A 19,976-nucleotide genomic window follows, 5' to 3' on the forward strand; every position below is an offset into this window, starting at 1 on the left:
TTGCTATGGAATCCCAACTGGCCTTGAATTCTTGATTCTCCTGCCTCAGCCTCCAGAGTGCTGGGATTGCAGGTGTGAATAAGGACTCCCAGATTGTTTTTGTTGTTTTGTTTCTTTGTGGCACTACCAAAAGAGATTAATACCTCTTTCCTTATTCTAAAGGAAATGTTTCTACATCACAGAATCTGATGAGTCACTGTTAAATATAATGTGTCTTATATCCCAGCACTCAGGAAGTTGAGGCAAGCTTTCTAATACAAGATCAGCTGAGGCTCCAGAGTGAAAACTTGTCTCTGTATACACACATATATGTAAACACACATGTTTGTCTTTAGGTCTAGTGTCTGTATATGAAAGAAAGCATGCTACTTGTCTTTCTGAGTCTAGCTTATTTCACATAATATGATCATCTCCAGGTCCTTATGTTTCCTGCAAATGACATGTTTTCATTCTTTTCAGTGAATGCACAATATTTCATTGTGTACAAGCACCATATTTTCTTTATCCATTCACCAGTTGATGGGTACCAGACTTGGGTGTTTTAAATAGTGCTATAATAAACATGGAATTCCCATACTATTCTCCATAGTGGCTGTATCTCTATTAGTATGACTTTGGCTCCTTCGTGTATATATTCAGGCCACTAGGATTATATGTGAGAACCCCTGGTACCAGGTAGCCATGAATATTTGAATATGTTTGAATTGATCATAAACTGGAGCTTCAAGAAGCCTAAAACTATTCAGAATGAAGTGTCTTGGGTTCTATTACATTTTTTAACCTCGGACAGAAAGAAAAGAATTCAGGCTTCCAGCATAAACAAAGACATTTAGGTTTTTAATATTTTTTCTGTATCCTTATATGTTATGCCAATTTAAGATGAAAATACCTTATAAACCTAGTATGTTCAAAAGCCTCATCAAAATTTTATAGTGGCTGGGAAGGTAGCTCAGTGGTAGAGCGCTTGTCTTGCATGCATGAGGCCCTGGGTTCGATTCCTCAGCACCACATAAAGAAAAAAAAAAAAAAAGAAAAAATTTTATAGGTTAACTAATAGTGTAACCACTATGAACTTTGATTTTTTTTCCACAGGCTAACATTGTTTTTACTTCAGGAAAAGTTAATCACTGCTGCTTTAAAATAAAAATTAACTCACACAGACTTGAGTGAATGTAATTTTGCCAACATTATTTTCCTATGGTGAGGATTAAAAAGATGATTTCTTATACAGTGCATAAGTATTTTGACTGTCACATTTCATGAATAAATACCCATCAATAAGTCAGAATTAGTCACATAGAGTAAATGCAAGACTATACTGAATATTTTGGCATTTCCTCCCAGATATTCAAACATGTACACTGTTTCTGGACCATTATATTGGAGTTTTTCCATGATTTGGTACATAATACATGTTTTTTCTGAGCTAAAATTCTCACAGCCACACATTGAGGAAGGAGGTAGGATTTTTGATCTTTTAATCACTAATTTGACTGACTCTTGGAATTTGCACAAATGTGTTTTGCCCTGCCCAAATGAATTTCCTTTGTCAGGCTTTTCGAAGAGATGAAAGGGGCATTAGGCCATGTATGGCTTTGGTTAGATGCTGTTGATCTCATAACAGAACATTAAATAATTATTTTACTCCTGGTTGACACACACAACATGAATTATTTAACATCTCATATTTTCTGGCCTTCTATTTTAGTTAATAACAGTGACTCTGAACTACCATGCTTGTAATAATAAATACTTTTGAAGGAATTTAAATTACTTCATACAGGGTTTCTATCAATACAAATGAGAGATGTCCAATAGAGTCTGTCCTGTAGCCAGTCACTTATTCTTGACAGGCATTGTTAATCCATAGGACTTCTTTTCTTTTTTGTATAGATTTTTACTGTAAAAATACTGTACAGAGGGGTTACAGTTACATGAGTAAGGTAATGAGTACATTTCCTATTGAGCATTGTTACCTCCTCCTTTGTTTTTCCCCTACCATTCCCTCCCTCTCCACCTCTGCAACTCACCTGCCCCTAGAAGTTGTAAAGTTCGTTTTCTACATAGTGTCTTATACATCTCATTGTTACATTAGATCAACCTATATAGAACTTTTTTCTTCTGAGCCTAGATTCAGCCACAGAATTTCACAAGAATGTCTATTCCAGCAGCTAATGTAAATGGTTCAGAGTTGAGATTCAGATTGAAACTTGCTTGCCATCCTGAGAAATAGTGATCTAAATGCTACACTGAAGTAAGCCAGTGTGTGCTGCTCTACAACTTGTGTACCCAGTTAAACAAGGAAGTTTGTAGAGTTTGTAGAACTGATTTAATGCATTGCGCTTTGTGATAGAAACCACAGTTTACTCGGAAGGGAACTGTGTGTAATTCTTTGGGACATTTATTTCTTGCTTACAGTATCCTCATGAGAATTTAGGACTTTTTCTTGGTAATAAAAAAAAACTAGCCATCTCAAAAATCATTCAAACATGTTCTTGGGTTGTTTTGTTGTTGTTTTTAAATGTGGTCATTCTAATGGGGGTGAGGTGGAATCTCAATGATGTTTTGACTTGCATTTATGGCCAGACATGTTTAGCATTTCTTCTAGTGCCCATTGGCCATTTTTACTTCTTCTGAGAAGATTCTATTTCACTCATTAGCCCATTTATTAATTGGGTTGTTGTTTTTTTCTTTCTTTCTTTCTTTTTCTTTTTTTTTTTTTGGTTTGGTGGTGGGGCTTGAACTCAGAACCTGGGTGCTGTCTCTGAGATTTTCTGCTTAAGGTTAGCACTCTACCACTTGAGCCACAGTGCCACTTCTGACTTTTGTTGTTTATGTGGTACTGAGGAATCAAACCCAGGATTTCGTGCATGCTAGGCAAGCGCTCTAGCACTGAGCCACATTCCCAGCCAAGTTTTGGTCTTTGAGGGTCTTTTGAGGGTTTAATATTTTAAGTTCTCTGTGAAACTCCTTTGTATAGATATCTAAAGATAATTTCAAAAAAATCAATCAAACCAAATCTTGTCCTTTATTTTATGAGAACTAAAAATAACTTATAATGGTTGTCTTTTCTCCTGCTATGGACACATTAAAGTAAAATCTCTGGCTCACCATTTACCAGGGCATTTTCCTCTTGGTTCAGAAAGAGAAAGTTCAGGTTTGCTTACTTAAGTACTTATCACTAACTATATCTTATTACTAACGGCTTTATTTTTTCTAAAAAGTCTTCTTTCCTAGATTCCTTTGGGTTTTTTTTGTAAGCTCCTGAAATCATTTGTAAAAGATCAGTTATATGTTAACTACATTAAGATGAACACTGTAACGTATTCAAGCTGTATCTGGTCCCATTTCATGTTTGTTTATTGTACGGGGAAGAAATGACTTACATTTGAAACATCTTATTTAAATAAGGCAGAGTCAAGGTCGGAGTGAACTGAATAAAAACATTTTGTTGAAAATTATTTTCTCTGTGTTCCCTCTAGCTCAACTATGTTGCCACTGTTTCCAAGGGAAAGATGAATAGGTAAAAGAGAATGAAAGTATGATCCTCAGCAGGAAAGGGGAGGGCCAATTGTGGGGGTAAATGAGTATGAATATAATCGAAGTGGCTAATTTGCATGCATGAAAACAGAACTGTGAAATCTGTTGAAATTGTTTTAATGATAGAAGAAGGAGATAAAGGAGTGTGAAAGACGTGATTAGTTTTATAAGGATACATTATATGTATGGGAATGTTACATGAAAAATTCTACCACAAACATATGCTAATAAAAATTGTAAAAAGCATGAATGTAAAATTTTTATTGCTGCCCTATGAAGAATTATGTGCAGAAAATCTTGATGCTTATAAAGTGGAAGAGACTGTTTTTATTCATGTTAAACAGCATACATAGAAGAAAGATTTTATAAAGGATTATAAAAATGCCTAACAGTGGCTGACCCAAAATACCCCATTAATGACACCAAGACCTGTGATTACCAAGCCTTTTCTAACCTATCAACTCCCTTACCACACTTTTACTTTCTCATCATTTTTGTTTTGTGAAAACCCAAGTTGGACTAACTCCTTGTGGCCTGCCTTTTTTTTCCCCACTCAAATGGATAAGGGAGAGTGCTTTTCTCCCAGAAGTCTCTATTCCAAGATTTCTGGATGTATAATCTGTGTGTGTGTGTGTGTGTGTGTGTGTGTGTGTGTGTGTGTGTGTGTGTGTGTGTGTGTGTGCAGAGTTGTTAATGAGAACAAGAGCAGAGTATTCTCAGAGCATAATCAAAATCAGTGTAAGTGGGGTGATGTTGAGACATCCCTTTCAAGGGGTACTGGGTTCCTAGAAAAACTCACCTGGAAGAGACAACAGGCAACAGCGGATTCTACTTACTCCACACAGTTGCCTAGCCTTTAGGATCGGCTAAAAAAAACCATTCTGGTTTAAAAAAATATGAAGACTGGCTGGAAGACACATGGACGCACAATTCAAGTTCAAAGGATGTTTAGAAGCTTGAGTAAATTGGATTAAAAAAATACATTCATTATTTGTTTCCCGATTGAGTCACCTGTACCTACCACAAATCACTGTTTGGAGACAGGAGAAACCTTAGGAAAGTCACTTTTTGGCGGTTCGGATTTTTGAACTCAGGGCTTTCTGCTAACCAGGCTGGAGCTCTATCACGTTAGCCATGCCCCTACTCCTTTTAGCTTTCTTTAATTTTCCAATTGGGTTTCCCATTTTGCTCGAGTGGACCAGTTTGTCACGAGCCAGTCCCATCAGCTACCCAGAAAGTGAAAATAGGAAAGTCACTTTTTAGACGAGGCTCCTGGGTTAGCAGTCTTGATTTCATCCCATGAATGTGGCTGGCAGTGGGCAGGGAAAGGGAAGCAGAGTGATGGGCAGAGAAAGGGGGACAGAATGATTTGGCAGTACAACCCAGAGGCGTGGTGAGGGGCGAAGGGGCGTGGCTGAGGTGGGAAGGGTGTGGCCAGGACTGAAGTTCTGAGACTGCAGTAGAACCTGCTAATATCTGGTGGCGGGCGTGGCCTCTAGGAAGAGGCAGGTCTCGGGCTTGTGGGGCGTGGCTTTGATTGCCGAGCGCAAGTCCCGGGTGTGGTGAGAGACTAGCGGGCTGTGAGCTGAGTGAGTACTCGTAAGAAAACCGTCAGGTAAGGATGGTTGCCTAGTGGAGTGGGATCTCCCTATTGGAGCCGGAACGGGCAGTTCCAAAGAAGGCCGCGACTCCCCACGACTCTCCCCTCCTGGTGTCCAAGTCCCAGCAGCTGTTGGGTTTACAAGTATTTCCTGAGTTCCCGGGGAGCGCCCCAGATTAAAGAGGGCCTACTTAAGGACTTCGTATTCTCTACCCTAGCCCTCTTCCTCTACTACAGTCCTTTGCACTTCACCAGAAAATAGCTGTCCCAGAGAATTTGTGGGGGACACGAGGCCAAGTACTTCAGAGGGCATGTTGCCAGCGGTGAATGAATCTAATCAAGTCCAGCCTGCTCTGAAACAGTTGCAGACCAGGGTAAAGGCTACAAATCTTAAGTTACAGTTCCAGAAACCAAGGCACGCAGTAAGCTGGAACTCACTGAGCACTGCATTGTGCTTCTTCCCCACCCCCATCCCCACGGTGCCAGGAACTGGGGACAGACTCATAGTCACCCCCAAGGTGGGGATCACCATCACAGCTGTGCCTGTGGAGAAATCTGAGCTTTTTTTTTTTTTTCCACTCTCCAAGTTCTTCTCCTGGCCCTTTGGTTTTTGTGTCCCATTCTAAGAGCTGAAGAAGAGGAACCTCCCAAATGCAAACTTGTTGGAAGCTGATGTTCTTTGTGGCTTTCATCCTTAAACACTTCTGTTTAGTGGCTAGTGGCAAAGTATGAATATTAATGTCAGTGTTCTCCCCTCCCATGTATTTTCCCCTGGAAAAGTTTGAGAGATACCAAGTGTTAATTTTATATGTATATACTTCAGAACTTATTCTCTCAGCCACTGAAAACCACATTAGTTCTTTCTCCACTTTCTTCACGGATTGATAATGGGAATGATCTCCACACGGCTGTTTAAAAGTCTTTCTTTCAAAATATGGAGAGAAATAACCCTATATTCCTCAGATGGGTCATGGATCTGTTGGAAATGGAGGCCCTTTCAGGTTGTTTTGGTTTGGTTTTTGGAGGGTTTTTTTTTTTTGTTTTGTTTTGCTTTGTTTTTAGGTCTTCCTTTCTTTCCTCAGATCCTTTAAAATCAGTACCTAGACCAAGACTCACCTTTGCTGAAAGATCAAAAGCAGCAAGGATACCATTGTGTGTGCCCGCATATTACTGCTCTGTTCTCCCTGAAGCTAGGCAAAAGTCTGTCACCACTCACAACTGGAACAAAATGCAGTTTGAGTGGATTGTGAGTAAACAAGCCACTATGAGCATTTTTGAAATCTGATGAAAAGAAGAAAATGTATTACTCTCATGGCCACACTGGGGCAGATAGTTGTGGCACACAGAACAATTATTAGACCTGTATTTTGAAACATCTCAGATTGGGATCACACTCCTAGAGAAGAAATGGGTGAGAGGAGGAAGCTAAGCTTTCTTATCAAGATAAGGCAATATCATCTCTATTTTAGATTTCAGGGAATTGCAAAAGATCTTCTTTTGGAAAGCAAGAAGCAAGAAAATGAAGGGTCAATCTGATGGGAACCAAGGAATTTCTTTCAATGCAGTTGTAACTTTTAGTCTGAGTACAGTTTCTTTTATTTTGCTATCTGTTTTGCATAGATACAAATAATTTAATGAGGCAGAGTTTATGCTACTTGTTATAATAAACACACAGTTTTCAAATGATTCTTTAAGGGGTTTCAGATTTTCTTCTTTTCCACACATTTCTATGTCTGAAAAACAACAGGTAAGAAACATGTCAGGAAAATCCAAGATGATTTATATATAATAATTTATATATACATTTAAATAATCAGCTATAGCAAAGTGCATAGCATGACAAAGCTTAGTTTCCTGTGGCACATTGAGTCCATTGATATATCTTTATGGATGAACTTAAACATAAGCTATTTTTTAGGAAATATAGTAATGTGTGGTAGTCTATTGTTATATGCTATGTTTAATGCTTAAACTATTATTTATGGTTTCACAGACTTAGCTATGTTGAGTTCAGCAAGAGAGCTATACGTAACTAACTCAATAAATCATTTCCTTGAGTTTAACAGAAGAATTAGATCTGAGTATTAAACCCCTCATATATTGTTGTAAGTTTTGTGGCTAGTGATGCCAAATTGAGTTTCTGTCTATTTGGATTTTCTTAGAACCCTCCTTTTCTCTGATATTCCAGGTTCTGTTCCTTTTTTGACTGTTTGCTCCCTCACAATCTCTTAGCATCTTGACTGGGGTGGGGGGCAGGGGTGAGTGAGGGATGGGGGGGGAGGGGTGGGGGAGGTGTGGATTGTAGGTGTGTGTGATCCACTCCTGGGGCTTGAACTCAGGACTTGAGCACTATCCCTTAATGGTTTTGGTGGTTAATTGGAGATAAGAGTCTCATGGGCTTTTCTACCCAGGCTGACTTCAAATCACAATCCTCAGATCTCAGCCTCCTGAGTTGCTAAGATTACAGATATAAGTCATAGGCACCTGCCTTGGCATCTTCTTTTATAGTATACCTGTAACTTATACAGGGAGGGATCTTCCTTTGGTCTTTAACTTTGTGATGGCTCCTGAGCAGGATGGATGCATTACTAACCCTGTCCAAGACCTTTCCTTCTGGCTTTCCCATTGGCATTTCAAATCATCTCCTCCCTTGGTTTTCATACCAGTGTCTGTTCCTCATTTTCATTCTACCAACAGCGTTCCAGCTATAAAATCATGAGACCTCTACTTCTTCACCAAATATAAAAACCTACTTTTTTCCTTTTCCTTTTTTTTTAGGTACTGAAGTTTGAACTCAGGGTCGCATATTTGCTAGGTAGGCAATTAATCACTGGAGTCATGTTCCCAGTCCTTTTTTCACTCTAGTCATTTTATCAGATAGGATTTTAGGGGTTTTGCTTAGGTCCAGCCTCAAACCTTGATCCTCCTATGCAGGCCTCCTGTGTAGTTGGAATCAAAGATATATACCTATCACCATGCCTTATTTATTTATTGAGATAAGGTCTCACTACCTTTTTTTGCCCAAAGAGGTCTCAAAATATGATCCTACCAATCTTTGCTTCCCAAACAGCTAGGATTATGGGCATGAGTCATTGTGTCCAGAACATTCTCCCCCTCCTCCCACCCATTCTCAAAATCAAACTGACTATCTCTTAAATACAAAGTACCTTGTCTGTCTCTACTGGCACTGCCAGTTCACTGCTTCATAGTCTTTCACTTGGACTACTAGAATTTCATTTTAAACTCTGCATGACCCCAACCTAACCTGTCTACCCCAAAAACTGTTTCACCCACTGTCTTTACTCTCTGAGTTGATGGCAACTCTAACTTTCCAGTTGCTTAGGCTAAGAATCTTTCAGTAGTCCTTAACCCCTTTCTTTCGCATCTTATAAGCTATATCTCCAGAACACATCCAGAATCCAAGCACATCTTTTCACCTGTACTGTGACCTGCACAATTTTATGTCCCTGGATTATCCTAAAATACCTTCTTCTTTATTATTGCCTCTTGTATACTTGCCGATGAAATGGGATTTTTTTCCCTTGCTGGAGATTTAAGCAGGGATCTCACAAGTGCTGTGCAAGAGTTCTACACTGAGCTACTTCTCTACTACTTCGAAGCTGATTTTTCATAGGTAACATCAAGTAATCTAAAAATGTAAATCAGCAGGCTGGCCCAGGGCTTCAAGTGGTAGACCACCTGCCTAGCAAGCCCCAGACCTGAGTTCAAACCTCAGTACTGCCAAAACGAATTAAGTAAATGAATGCATTAAAAAAAAATAAAATTGTAAATCAGATTGTTCCTCCTCTGCTCAAAAAAATAGATTTCCTCGTTCACTTAGAACAGTTCTACTTCTCAGCTTCAGCCCACTTCTACTGGGCAACATTTGGCAATAGCTGGAAACACTTTTTCATTGTTGCTGTTGTACCAGTCTTGGGGCTTGAACTCAGAGCCTGAGTACTGTTTCTGAGCTTCATTTTGCTCAAGGCTAACACTCTACCACTGGAGCCATAACTTTACTTTCAGTTTTGGAGGTGATCCATTGGAGATGAGAGTCTCACAGTTTTTCTTACCTGGGCTGGCTTCAAACCGTGATCCTCAGATCTCAGCCTCCTGAGGAGCTGGGATCACAGGCATGAGCCACTGGCACCAAGCTGGAGTCACTTTTTGTTACCATAACTCTCCTGTAAGTTCTCTAGGCCCCTAACCAATATTAGCCAGTAGGGATTCTTCTATACGCAGAACATCTCCTCTCAACCTTCTGGTTAGTAACTCCAGGATTGAGGAACTCTGCCTGAGAAAAAGAATCCTTATGATGGCCTAGAAATCAAATCGATCTCTCATCCATTGCTTCTGGACCCCACTTATCTTCTTCCTGGTTGTCTTCACTCCAACTATATTGGCAATCTTTTGAATGTGCCAAATGTGCTCCTACTTCAAGGTCTTAGCTCAAGTACCCTCCCTCGCCATTCCTTTAGAGAGGCATATAATGACTTCTCTCCCTCTTTCAGTCCTTTGTTCAAATTTCACCTTCTCAATGAGGCCAAATGCAACACTGTGTCCCCAGTAGCACTCCACATTCACCTTATCCTGCTCTACTTTTCACTGAATATATTCACACGGTCTCTACAACTGCTTTCTTTATTATGTTTTTGTTTATCATCTGTATCTCTCTACTAGAATGCAAGCATCACAATGGTATGGTTTTAGTTTTATTCACTAACACTTAATCAATGTTCATTTCTTATCGTGAAGGAAAAAGAATAGACGAGTAAAGGCTTGGTTAGGGGATGTTGACAGACTCTCCTCTTTCTTGACTTTTCTGGCTTGCTTATCCCCATCCATCCTGTGCTCTGCAGCCAGTCATCAGTACCTGTGGCTTCCCATTATATACAGAATATAATCAAAAGCTTTCCAGACTCTTGGAAATTCATAGTTCTCAAAACAATCTTAAATCTCATCTAACCCCACCTTCCACTGCATCCTGAGGTTTCTGCTTGTTCTGCACACTGAAAAATACTAATAGCACACATGGGACGATGAGAAGGAACTTTAGACTTCCTTTCTCTTTGGTTTCAAAAAACGAGTTCAAGAGTCAGGCATTAGTGACTCATGCTTGTAATCTTAGCTACTCGGGAGGGCAAGATGTGAGGATTGTGACTCCAAGGCAGCTCAGGCAGAAAAGTCGATGATATTCTTATCTCCAATCAACCATCAAAAAGCTGGAAGTAGGTGAGGCTCAAGTAGTAGAGCACTAGCTATGAACAAAATGCTAAGGGACAGTGGCCAGGCCCTGAGTTCAAGGGCCCCCCAGTACCAGCACACACAACAAAAACAGGTTTGGAATTCTGTTTGTGTTGTCGACAGGATGCAAAAGAAAGTATGTAGAGTCACTGCTCCCTACAATAAGATCAGCAATTGTCTGAGGAACAATTTAGACTTCCAGGCCACTACAGGCAGTCCACCACTAGGTGGTGAGCTTTGTGAATGATTGGAAGAGTGCAGGTGACATCAGGGCCTCTAACACTGAAGAGCTGAAGGGATACAGGAGATATTTCCTCTGGATCAGATGTCATCGACCAGCAGTCTTGGCATTGTCCACACATGACTACTGAGTATGAGGTGGTCCTTATGGTGTAATCAAGGCCCTGGCTTTTAGCCCCAGCCTGCCAGGCCAGCTTAATCTTGCCTCAGTCTTCTCCTGAGAACTGGCTGAGGAGTGAGGCCAGACTTCTCCAAGAACCAGTGATAACAAGCCTAAGATCCACTATTCTCCTTCTTGGGCGGGGCCCTGTGCTCTGGACATTGTGTTTATGCAATTCCTGTGGCTAGCACGCATGTCCTTGCCTGGTCTTATCGCAACCTTCACTTGGAAGGCTGAACCGTCCACCCCTTCTCTTGCTCATATACTGTACCTGGCATTGTCTCTTTGGAAGTTACTAAGTCACTCTTCTCCACTAGGTTGTAGAAGATAATGGCTTCTTTATTCATTGTTCCCATACCTCTTTAACATTGTAATCAACCATTTACTGAATAATCTAAGTTCTGCCTGTTTCCACACCCAGTTTGTCCTCTGTGGCCTTGTACTCATCATTCCTGAAGCTTCCCCTGTCCTTCTGCCTTGGCCCATCCTGTTGAATTGTTTCAACTCCCCTGCCACTCTCAAAACTTTGAGCCTTTGCCCCTATATTCTTACTGCACTAAATGGAGACTGTCATTGCTTTTAACTTGAGGAGATCTGTTCAGTTATGCTAAGCAAATAAGCCAGCCATAGACGAGCAAATATTGTACGATTCTACTTACATGAGGAACAAGAATAAGCAAATACACAGAGACATACAGTAGAACAGAAGTCGCCAAGCACTAGACTTGTATTTGCTGAATAGAGAGTTTATATGGGGAGGAGGGATGGTGGAGGATATTTGGGTATAGATGGCATATATATAATATGTATTATATATAATAAATGTATTTAGTCCCTGCATTTGTATAATTACGATTGCTTAAAATAGTAAATATTGTGTATGTTTTATCACAGTTTTTTCAAAGGGAACTAAAAAGAGAGAAATACATATTTTTTCCTTGTAGATTCCAAGATTTAGAGAGGCAAGAAGGGCCTGACCTTTTCATTTCTAAAACAGTACACTGTTGTACATAAGGTAATTGTGCATTATTCCGTCTGTTCAGGAATGGAAGTGAGTACAAAGAAAGCTCAGAAATAACCCCTCTGTACAGTATTTTCACAATAAAAAAAAAGAAATAAACTGCGTTTCCCCCACATCTCTTGACAGTTGTTGAAATTTCATTTTAATGTCAAATAAATTTACCAGAGGGAATCTTGACTAGTTGCAATTGTTTGATGTTATTGACTTTAAGAAAGGACATTAAAGGTCCTTCAGAACTACTTTCTATTTTCTTATATTTTGCATTTATATCGTGAGTAGCATCTTGGCATTGAATGCTAATAATTTGGTTTCATCTAACACCATCTTTACCAGAGAGCTTTCTTAGAGCTTCTACTGTTAGAGGTCATAGAAAGAGTCAGCTTCTTAGTAAAGTGTTCATTGGCCTATTTTTACTGCTCCTCTGGTTCTAGATTCCTGAGTAAGTTTAAGACTATACATTAAGCCTCCACCTTAAGCACTTCATTTCATATAATCCCTTTTTCTTCTGCTGAACTGCATCTATAAGTGATACAGTTCATGCTAATCATATACTGTTTCATTCCAGAATATGCTGGCAGCCAAATGATAGTTCTTGGTTCTTGCAATAAAGATCAGTATCTTTTCCGTCATCTGTTCCAGCCACCAAACATCTATCCTTTACAAGGGGCTGTGTCTCTAAGAAATGCAGCTGTAATGGACACAGACACTGTCCTCAGTGACCACATGGGATTAGGATCTGGGGAGGACATTATTGATTAGGTACTTTCATTCAACTGGAATACACACTATAATTTTAAAAAGGGAGCTAGGCTAACCTGGTCATCACATGATCAGGACAAGCTAGAAGGAAGCGAATCTGGAGTCAGTCACGGAAGAATGGGCAGGAATTAACCAAATACAGATTGAGGGAGTGTGGTTCAAGGAAGGATGTCTGCAGAGTCTGGAAGAGACAACAAAAATTGGAAAAACTGAAGTTCCCGTGGCAGGTGTGCAGGTACAAACACAAATGGACATGGACATGTGGCTAAGAACTCAGCAGAGCCAGGCTATGAAGTCTTGCAGCTACACTGCAGTTATGGTTGCCCAAGTGGTATCCCAAGCAGTTCTCTGAATGCATTGCAAATAATCACTGTAAGCATTTCAAAGTCTTCAGTGGAATGAATGTAGAATAGAGTTTATTTTTAATTTCAGAACTTGTTTGTTCACTTTGGTACAGAGATGAGAGTTTCAGGAAATGTGGATGAAGCAATATTGGAGCAGGGGTGGAGAGCTGGTAGCAAAGTGTTTGAAATTAATCTTGCTGCATTGTAATGATTCTATAATGAACACCCTAGGAACCACTGTCTTCTGAGACTTTCATTGGGAGCATATAAGAAGCAGGGAGAGAATTAAATAGTAATCTTGTCCATATCCTTCATATACCCACACCATCATGTTACACCGAATAGTGGCAAAGAGTCACTGATTATATTTAAGCTTAGATTTCAAAACCGCCCATGACTATTTTGGCAGGATGTGACTTGTTCTCTCTCTCTCTCTCTCTCTCTCTCTCTGTGTGTCTCAAAGCAGTCCAGAGCAGAGAAAATGATTGTTTTGATTCAATTCCCTGCTGGATAATTAATTAGGACTTGAGGGAGTCATGTATTTTTTTTAAATTTTAGAACGTGAGACCATAAACAGTTGCTTATTCATATGAATGAAGAGAATCTTTTCTTTAGGCCTCTAATATTTGAAAGCCCCAAGGGAAAGGCCAAGCACATGAGTCAGTCTTCTGAATCCTGCCTGCTACTGACGGACCAATGAGATTGAGGAACAAAAGAGCAAATAAACTATTGACTCTTGTTTGCCTGGCCCCCACCTCAGGGTGTGGGCTAAACTACCAGTCTGAATGTTGTCCTACTTAGATGTTTCCACATGATTTTTAATCTCTGTTGCTCATAGTGTTTCCTCCTCGGCCCTTCCCCAGATTTTTAGGTCCCTGCAAGTAACGGAGATTTCAACTCAAAGAGGATGATGCATCAACTGAGAGGGATCCTTCAAACATCTCCATGCAAATTGCTGTGGAGAAGGTTCCCGGTTCGGACATCCATGCCAGTGAGAAGCTGCAGTCTTTATACCTGCACTTACAGAACCCGGAACCGAGCCTGTGAGTACTCCATTTCCCTAAAGAGAGCAAAAAATGCTTGTTGCATTTGTAACAGTCACATGTGTTATACATGTGCAGGTATGATGTCATTAACATTCCAGTGTAGAATTATATGCCTAAGACCTGTGAGAATAACTGTTTCTCTAATGATTCATTAAAGTAAATGGGGGAGTTCTTTCTTGACCAAATCTCCTCCCCTGCCCCCCAAGTACACTGTGTTTAAAGTCAGAACCTTTGCTTGCTTGCTCAGCTGGTGCTTTACAGCCATAACTCCAGCCTGGATTTTTGCTGGTTATTTTGGAGATGAAGGCTTGAGGACTTTTCCAAGACTGGGGTGGAGTTTAAACCTTGATCCTTTAGATTGCAGCTTCTTAACTAGCTAAAATTACAAGTATGTGCTACCAGCACCCAATTTGATCAGTTTTTAAGATGATGTCATTGCCAAACTGAGCAACAGATAGCCAATTTCAAATATCGTGGAATCTTATATATTTATCACTTGTTGTTGGCATTTTTTTTTAACTAAGGTTGATTCACAGGCTACATGCAAATTATTTCAATGACTCATATTTCTGGAAGATGCATGTTAATATTTTCAAACTATTCAATAGCTTTGTGTTCTGAAGTCTAAATCCCAAAGTTAATTCTGGCTGAAAGGCTTGCAGGTGTGTGTTCTGCTGTAAATGTGGAAGGAAAGTGGGGAGGCAGAGGATATTCCTCAAATCTTTCAGTTCTCTCCTGGAACTACAAGGTGGTGGCCATGTCATGACAGTGCAGAAATCCTCCATTGTTACATTCACGTAGAGGTTAGGTTGCTCTGTGCTTTGGGGACTGTCCTTTACTGGCAACACGCTGGTAACATCCTCCTCCACCAGTTACAAGAACCACAAAGTGTCTTTAGAGATAGCCCAACACTCTAGGGAACAAAATCACCCTCTGGTTAAGAACTATTGAGATAATGGGAGGATAATGTGCATTTGTAGAGAGTTGAATTTGGGTTTATGGAAAGATAATTTCTCTTAAGGCATATCATTAAAGAGGGTGTTTTAATTCGTATTTTCCATTATTTAGAAGAAACTGACACTGACTTTTCAAATGTGGTCTACATTTAGATCTAGGTTTCTCCATTTTAATCATGTTTACTCTCTGACCCTATGTGTACATAATAAAAAGAATGGGAAAAATGGAATGCTTTGAATGGTGAGAAAAAAGGAAGGGGAACATGGTCCTAATATTTAATCTACATATGTGAAAAGGAACAATGTAACCTTGGGGTGTGGGTGGGTTGGGAAAGATAGGGGAGAACAATGGAAGAGATAATATTGACCCAGATGCATTATAATAATTTGTTAAATTTGTAGCTGATTTGTTACATTGAGACCCCTTTGTATAATTACTTGAAAATGATTTTTTAAAAAATCTCACATCTGAAAGGGGACAAAATAAATCAGTAAAGATAATTCAGGTAAGCACAGGGTTTTGAAACTGCTCCATAAATATATTTTAATTGGAAGTTTGTTTCCTTCTCTTCAACATGGACTATATTCTCATCAAAGTAAACTGTCCGGAGTCATAATACATTTTTGGTTGTTGGGTGTGGCTTCCTACCAGCTTGCCCACATCCTACTCAGAGCAGCCCATTCTGAACTCTGGCACTGTGTGGTCTGAGGCTAAAAACAGAAAAAATTAGTCATACTTATCTGGCTACAAAAACTTTCCTTAAAAAAAAAAAAAAACCAGAACACTAAAAGCTAAGCAACTAAAATCTTGTATGTTTATGTGTGTAGGACAGTTTGCTGCTTTCAGTGGGGTTAAAAAAAGAACATTAATGGCCTGAGGAGGTGGGGCTTTATTTAATGTTTCACATTGTATTTATTGCATGTGTTTGTTTGTAAATCAGTAGAGGGAAATAAAAACCAGAGCACAGTTAACCACTTATTTAGTTCTTGGCATACTACACTGTCCCAACCTGTTTTTACCCAGTGGTTATTAGGGTTTTGTTGCCCCACTGAGAATATTTTCCTCTTTAAATATCCTAACTTGCCCTGCCTAGTATTAAAGACAATACTCATTGTTTCTGGCAGCCCAGTAACCTCAGAAAAAAATTCCAGTTACAGGAGATTTTAGGCCCTAAGCCCAATCTCCCAGGTTTCATAGGTCAGGTCCATCTTATCTCCCTAACTCATTAAAGAAAGAGATGAGAAATAATGAAGAGCAGAAAAAGGCAACTTATTCAATGACATGGACACTTCCGCACATCTTCCTCAATAGACATTTTCTTTAGGTTTTAAACAGGAAGAAGGATTGAGGGCAAGAAGGTGACAGGTGTGTATAATGAAACAGTCCCTATCAGGTGTGTTCTCACCAGAACACACAGCTGGAAGACAGCACAATGGTCTGTCAGCTCATTGTCTCAGGAAGAATGGGAGAAGGTGGGGAGGGAGAGAGGAATTAAAAACCTCTGGCAGGGCTGGGAAGGTGGCTTGGTGGTAGAGTGCTTGCCTTGCATGCATGAGGCCCTGGGTTCGATTCCTGAGCATCACATAAGCAGAAAAAGCCATGGCACTGTGGCTCAAGTGGTAGAGCACTCGCCTTGAGCTGAAGAGCTGAGAGACAGCACCCAGGCCCAGAGTTCAGGCCCCACGACCGACAAAAAAAAAAAAAAAAAAAAAAAAAAAGCAACAACAAACCTCTGGCAGGTGGTCCAGTCTTTCCTGGATTTCAAGATGGCTACAAAGTGGTTGCAGGAGGGCCTAACTCAGAGCAAAGATGCCTAACTTTTATTCTGCCTTCACTTCATTTGTGGGCACAAGAAAAGAGCCAGCACGGCCTAGCAAAACAGCTTTTAAGCACCTGTTAAAGACACAGTGACACTGATAGCCAAGTACAGCCTGAGATTGTTTTGAGGTCTAGAGACTCAATATTGGCAGTCACTGTTAGCATTATGATTTATTTTATAATATGAGGGAAGAAGAATAAAGAAAAACTTAAGTAGGTTATAGCGATAAGAAATGTACTCATTATCTTGCCCATGTAATTGTACTGTACCTCTGTACAGTATTTTCACGATAAAAAAAAAGCACCTAACATTTTAGGACAGCCATGTGCTCCTTGCTTTTACTTTGCTCCCTAAACTCCTGTCAAGTAATCACTGGCTATCAATTCAAACTGTTGTTTTCTGTTATCTCAAGAAGAATCTATTTAATAGGCTATATAGCTATAACCCTAGATGAAAATAAGGCCAATTTCACTTAGGGTATAATCTAGTAACATTTAGCCTAATTGGCACATTAAAAAAATTAGTCATAAGGTTTTAGACCAAGGGAAAATGATTTTGATCGTTTAGTTATTCTTTTTTTTTTTTTTTGTCGGTTGTGGGGCTTGAACTCTGGACCTGGGCGCTGTCCCTCAGCTCTTCAGCTCAAGGCGAGCGCTCTACCACTTGAGCTACAGCGCCACTTCCGGTTTTCTGGTGGTTTATTGGAAATAGGAGTCTCACGGTCTCTCCTGCCCGGGCTGGCTTTGAACCGCGATCCTCAGATCTCAGCCTCCTGAGTAGCTAGGATTACAGGCGTGAGCCACCAGCGCCCGGCTCGTTTAGTCATTCTTAAGTTAATGAAATGATTAGGAATGTACTCTAGAATGGAAAAAAATTATACATTTGTTGAATGAGCCATATAGGTAATCTTTATTTTCTAACAGACATATTTTGAAAAGTACAAATAAGCAGGTAAAGTTAATTTTACTAATGTATTTTATTTAACTCAATATAACTCATATAGAAAAGAAAGATACCATATAGAAAAGAAAGATATCATATAGAAAAGAAAGATTTTACTGTATCCTAATTTGTGAAGTAAGTCAGGCCTAGAGAGACCAAGGACACATGTTCCCTCATATGTGGAAGGTAGAACCAATTTATAACTGTCCAAGTAAGCACATACCTGGATGTACGAAAGTACATACAAATGTATTAGCTCAAGTATGGGATTCGAGTGGGAGAACTCAAATGGTGTAATTCCTTAGAAAAACTCACTCACAGTCCTACAAAATGAATACCAGGAAACTGACATTTGGGAGTGAGGGTGAGGTCAAGGAGAGGAGGGTAAAGAAATGAAGAGAGGAAAGGGAGGAGTGAAGTTATAATATTTGTTGCATATGCTATGATACTAAGAAAACAGGGAAGGGTCGGGCTGGGAGGGATGCAAGACAGTGATGAAAGGGGTGACATTGATTAAGATGCATTGTACTCTAAAGCAATTGGTTGAATGGTAACTGCTTTGTAAAACTACTTAAAGATAATTTAAAACATTTAAAAGAAAAGAAACATTTTTGTATAATTTGGACTGGACCTGAACTATACAAAAAGTAGCCACTGTTGGACGCTGGTGGCTCATGCCTGTAATCCTAGCTATTCAGGAGGCTGAGATCTGAGGTTCAAAGCCAGTCCAGGCAGCAAAGTCCATGAGACTCTTATCTCCAATTAACCACCAGAAAACCAGAAATGGCATTTTGGCTGAAGTGGTAGAAGCTGACCTTGAGCTGAACTGCTCAGGGACAGGATCCAGGCCCAGAGTTCAAGCCCCACAACTGACAAAAAAAAAAGTAATCACACCTTATTCGTATTTACATGTACATTTAATTAACATTTTATAATCACATATGCCTAATAGTTACCATACTGGATATTTCCATCCTCAGAAAATTCTGTTTGATATCACTGCTCTACATTATAACTGAACTGTTACAATATTGTTATATTATTTTTCCATTTAATTGTGAATAACACAAATAAAGCCTGGAGAATGATAATATTAATAAAACTTGTGTTGCCATGGTATCGCAAAGAATTCTGATAATCCCCAGATACCAGAGACCCAGAATACTTCTAGTCTATCTTATTAACATTCAAATATCTAGAGAAATGACGGCTCGATTAAGAACTTCTTGGAATTCCATAGTGGTTTCAGAGTCATCTTCAGCTACCGGAGACCAACAAATAGCCCTGAAACTGACTATAGGAAATAATGGGTTTTAGTTTCCTGTGCTGATAATGGCCTGGATATGCTGTGGATAATGGACACAGCCTCCAAGTCTCTCTTAAAGCACTAATGCTTTAAGGCAATTTGTGATTCATCATCATCCTCAACAAAGCCATTTGAAGAGTTCCTGTGTATCCAGTCACTGCACTAAGGGCAAGACCTGCAAAGATCGTCTTCAATCATGTGAGGAAATAGCACAATCTAAGAAAAAAGCCCAGTACATAGCAAGGTGCATTATAGAAAACAAATGAAGTTATAAAGCAATGCTATGTCAGGGGTGGGGCCTAAGGCCTCCCAAATAATTCAGTATATGGTATGATTGACCCAGATGCTACTCATGTGCTTCTTGTTGACTGCCTGTATTAATAAGTTTTGTAAGGTCCTTGAATGACAAATATCTAAATGGCCCTTGGCACAAAAAGCTTCCCCCCCCCTACAGCCTGAGTCACATAGATAATTTTGCATTTTTTTCAAGTACCCACAAATACCCAGAAAATTAATTTTAACTATTTTATTTAGCCCAATGTAGTCAAATTATTATCATTTTAATATGAAATTACTATTAGAATTATAAAAGAAACGTTGATATTATTCTGAGCTGAGTCTTCAAAGTCCCTCGTTCCATTCATTTATTGCACATCTCAAGTTAGACTGGCCACATGGGGTAAATGCCTACCATATTGCAAACCTCAGGTACAGCGTGGTAGGAGGAAAAAAAAATCTAAAATGTCCTATATTTAATTACAAAGGGCCTGAGGATGGAAGGTAGGGGAGATGGGGGAGGGGAGGCTAATTGCTTCTCCTGATGGGCTGGCTTCCCATCTCAAAGCTTTCCTTGCTTTAAGTACTCCTGTACCTTTCACATATGGTGCACATAGCTTCAATATGAAGTAATTTATGCCTTACTTTTCCCTTCGTTCATTTTAAAGTACTGTCTTTTTTTCAGATCCACAAGACATTTTTTCCAACTGCTATCAAGCCTT

General features: G+C 39.6%; 2 protein-coding genes across 4 annotated transcripts in view; both read left to right on the forward strand.

Moving 5' to 3' along the window:
- The window catches only part of LOC122108522, a 36,682-nt gene extending 33,011 nt beyond the window's left edge, over positions 1–3,671 (forward strand). The window contains exon 5 of the transcript XR_006147587.1: positions 3,483–3,671. The gene's annotated coding sequence lies outside the window, so the exon portion shown is untranslated. The remainder of the gene's footprint in view (positions 1–3,482) is intronic.
- Positions 3,672–5,057: 1,386 nt separating this feature from the next.
- Positions 5,058–19,976, forward strand: part of Ca5b (carbonic anhydrase 5B) — a 29,818-nt gene continuing 14,899 nt past the window's right edge. The window contains exons 1-2 of one of the 3 annotated variants that reach the window (XM_042680477.1): positions 5,058–5,155; positions 13,772–13,951. In XM_042680477.1, the coding sequence (XP_042536411.1) occupies positions 13,816–13,951 (136 nt within the window). In that variant the 5' untranslated portion in view covers positions 5,058–5,155; positions 13,772–13,815. Of the gene's footprint in view, positions 5,156–10,510; positions 10,745–13,771; positions 13,952–19,976 lie in introns of those variants that run through there. The other 2 variants (XM_042680476.1, XM_042680478.1) reach the window with 2 other exon arrangements.

Source organism: Dipodomys spectabilis, unplaced genomic scaffold (genome assembly GCF_019054845.1).
Source record: "Dipodomys spectabilis isolate Male_0828 unplaced genomic scaffold, ASM1905484v1 ptg000061l, whole genome shotgun sequence".
Classification (NCBI taxonomy): Eukaryota; Metazoa; Chordata; class Mammalia; order Rodentia; family Heteromyidae; genus Dipodomys; species Dipodomys spectabilis.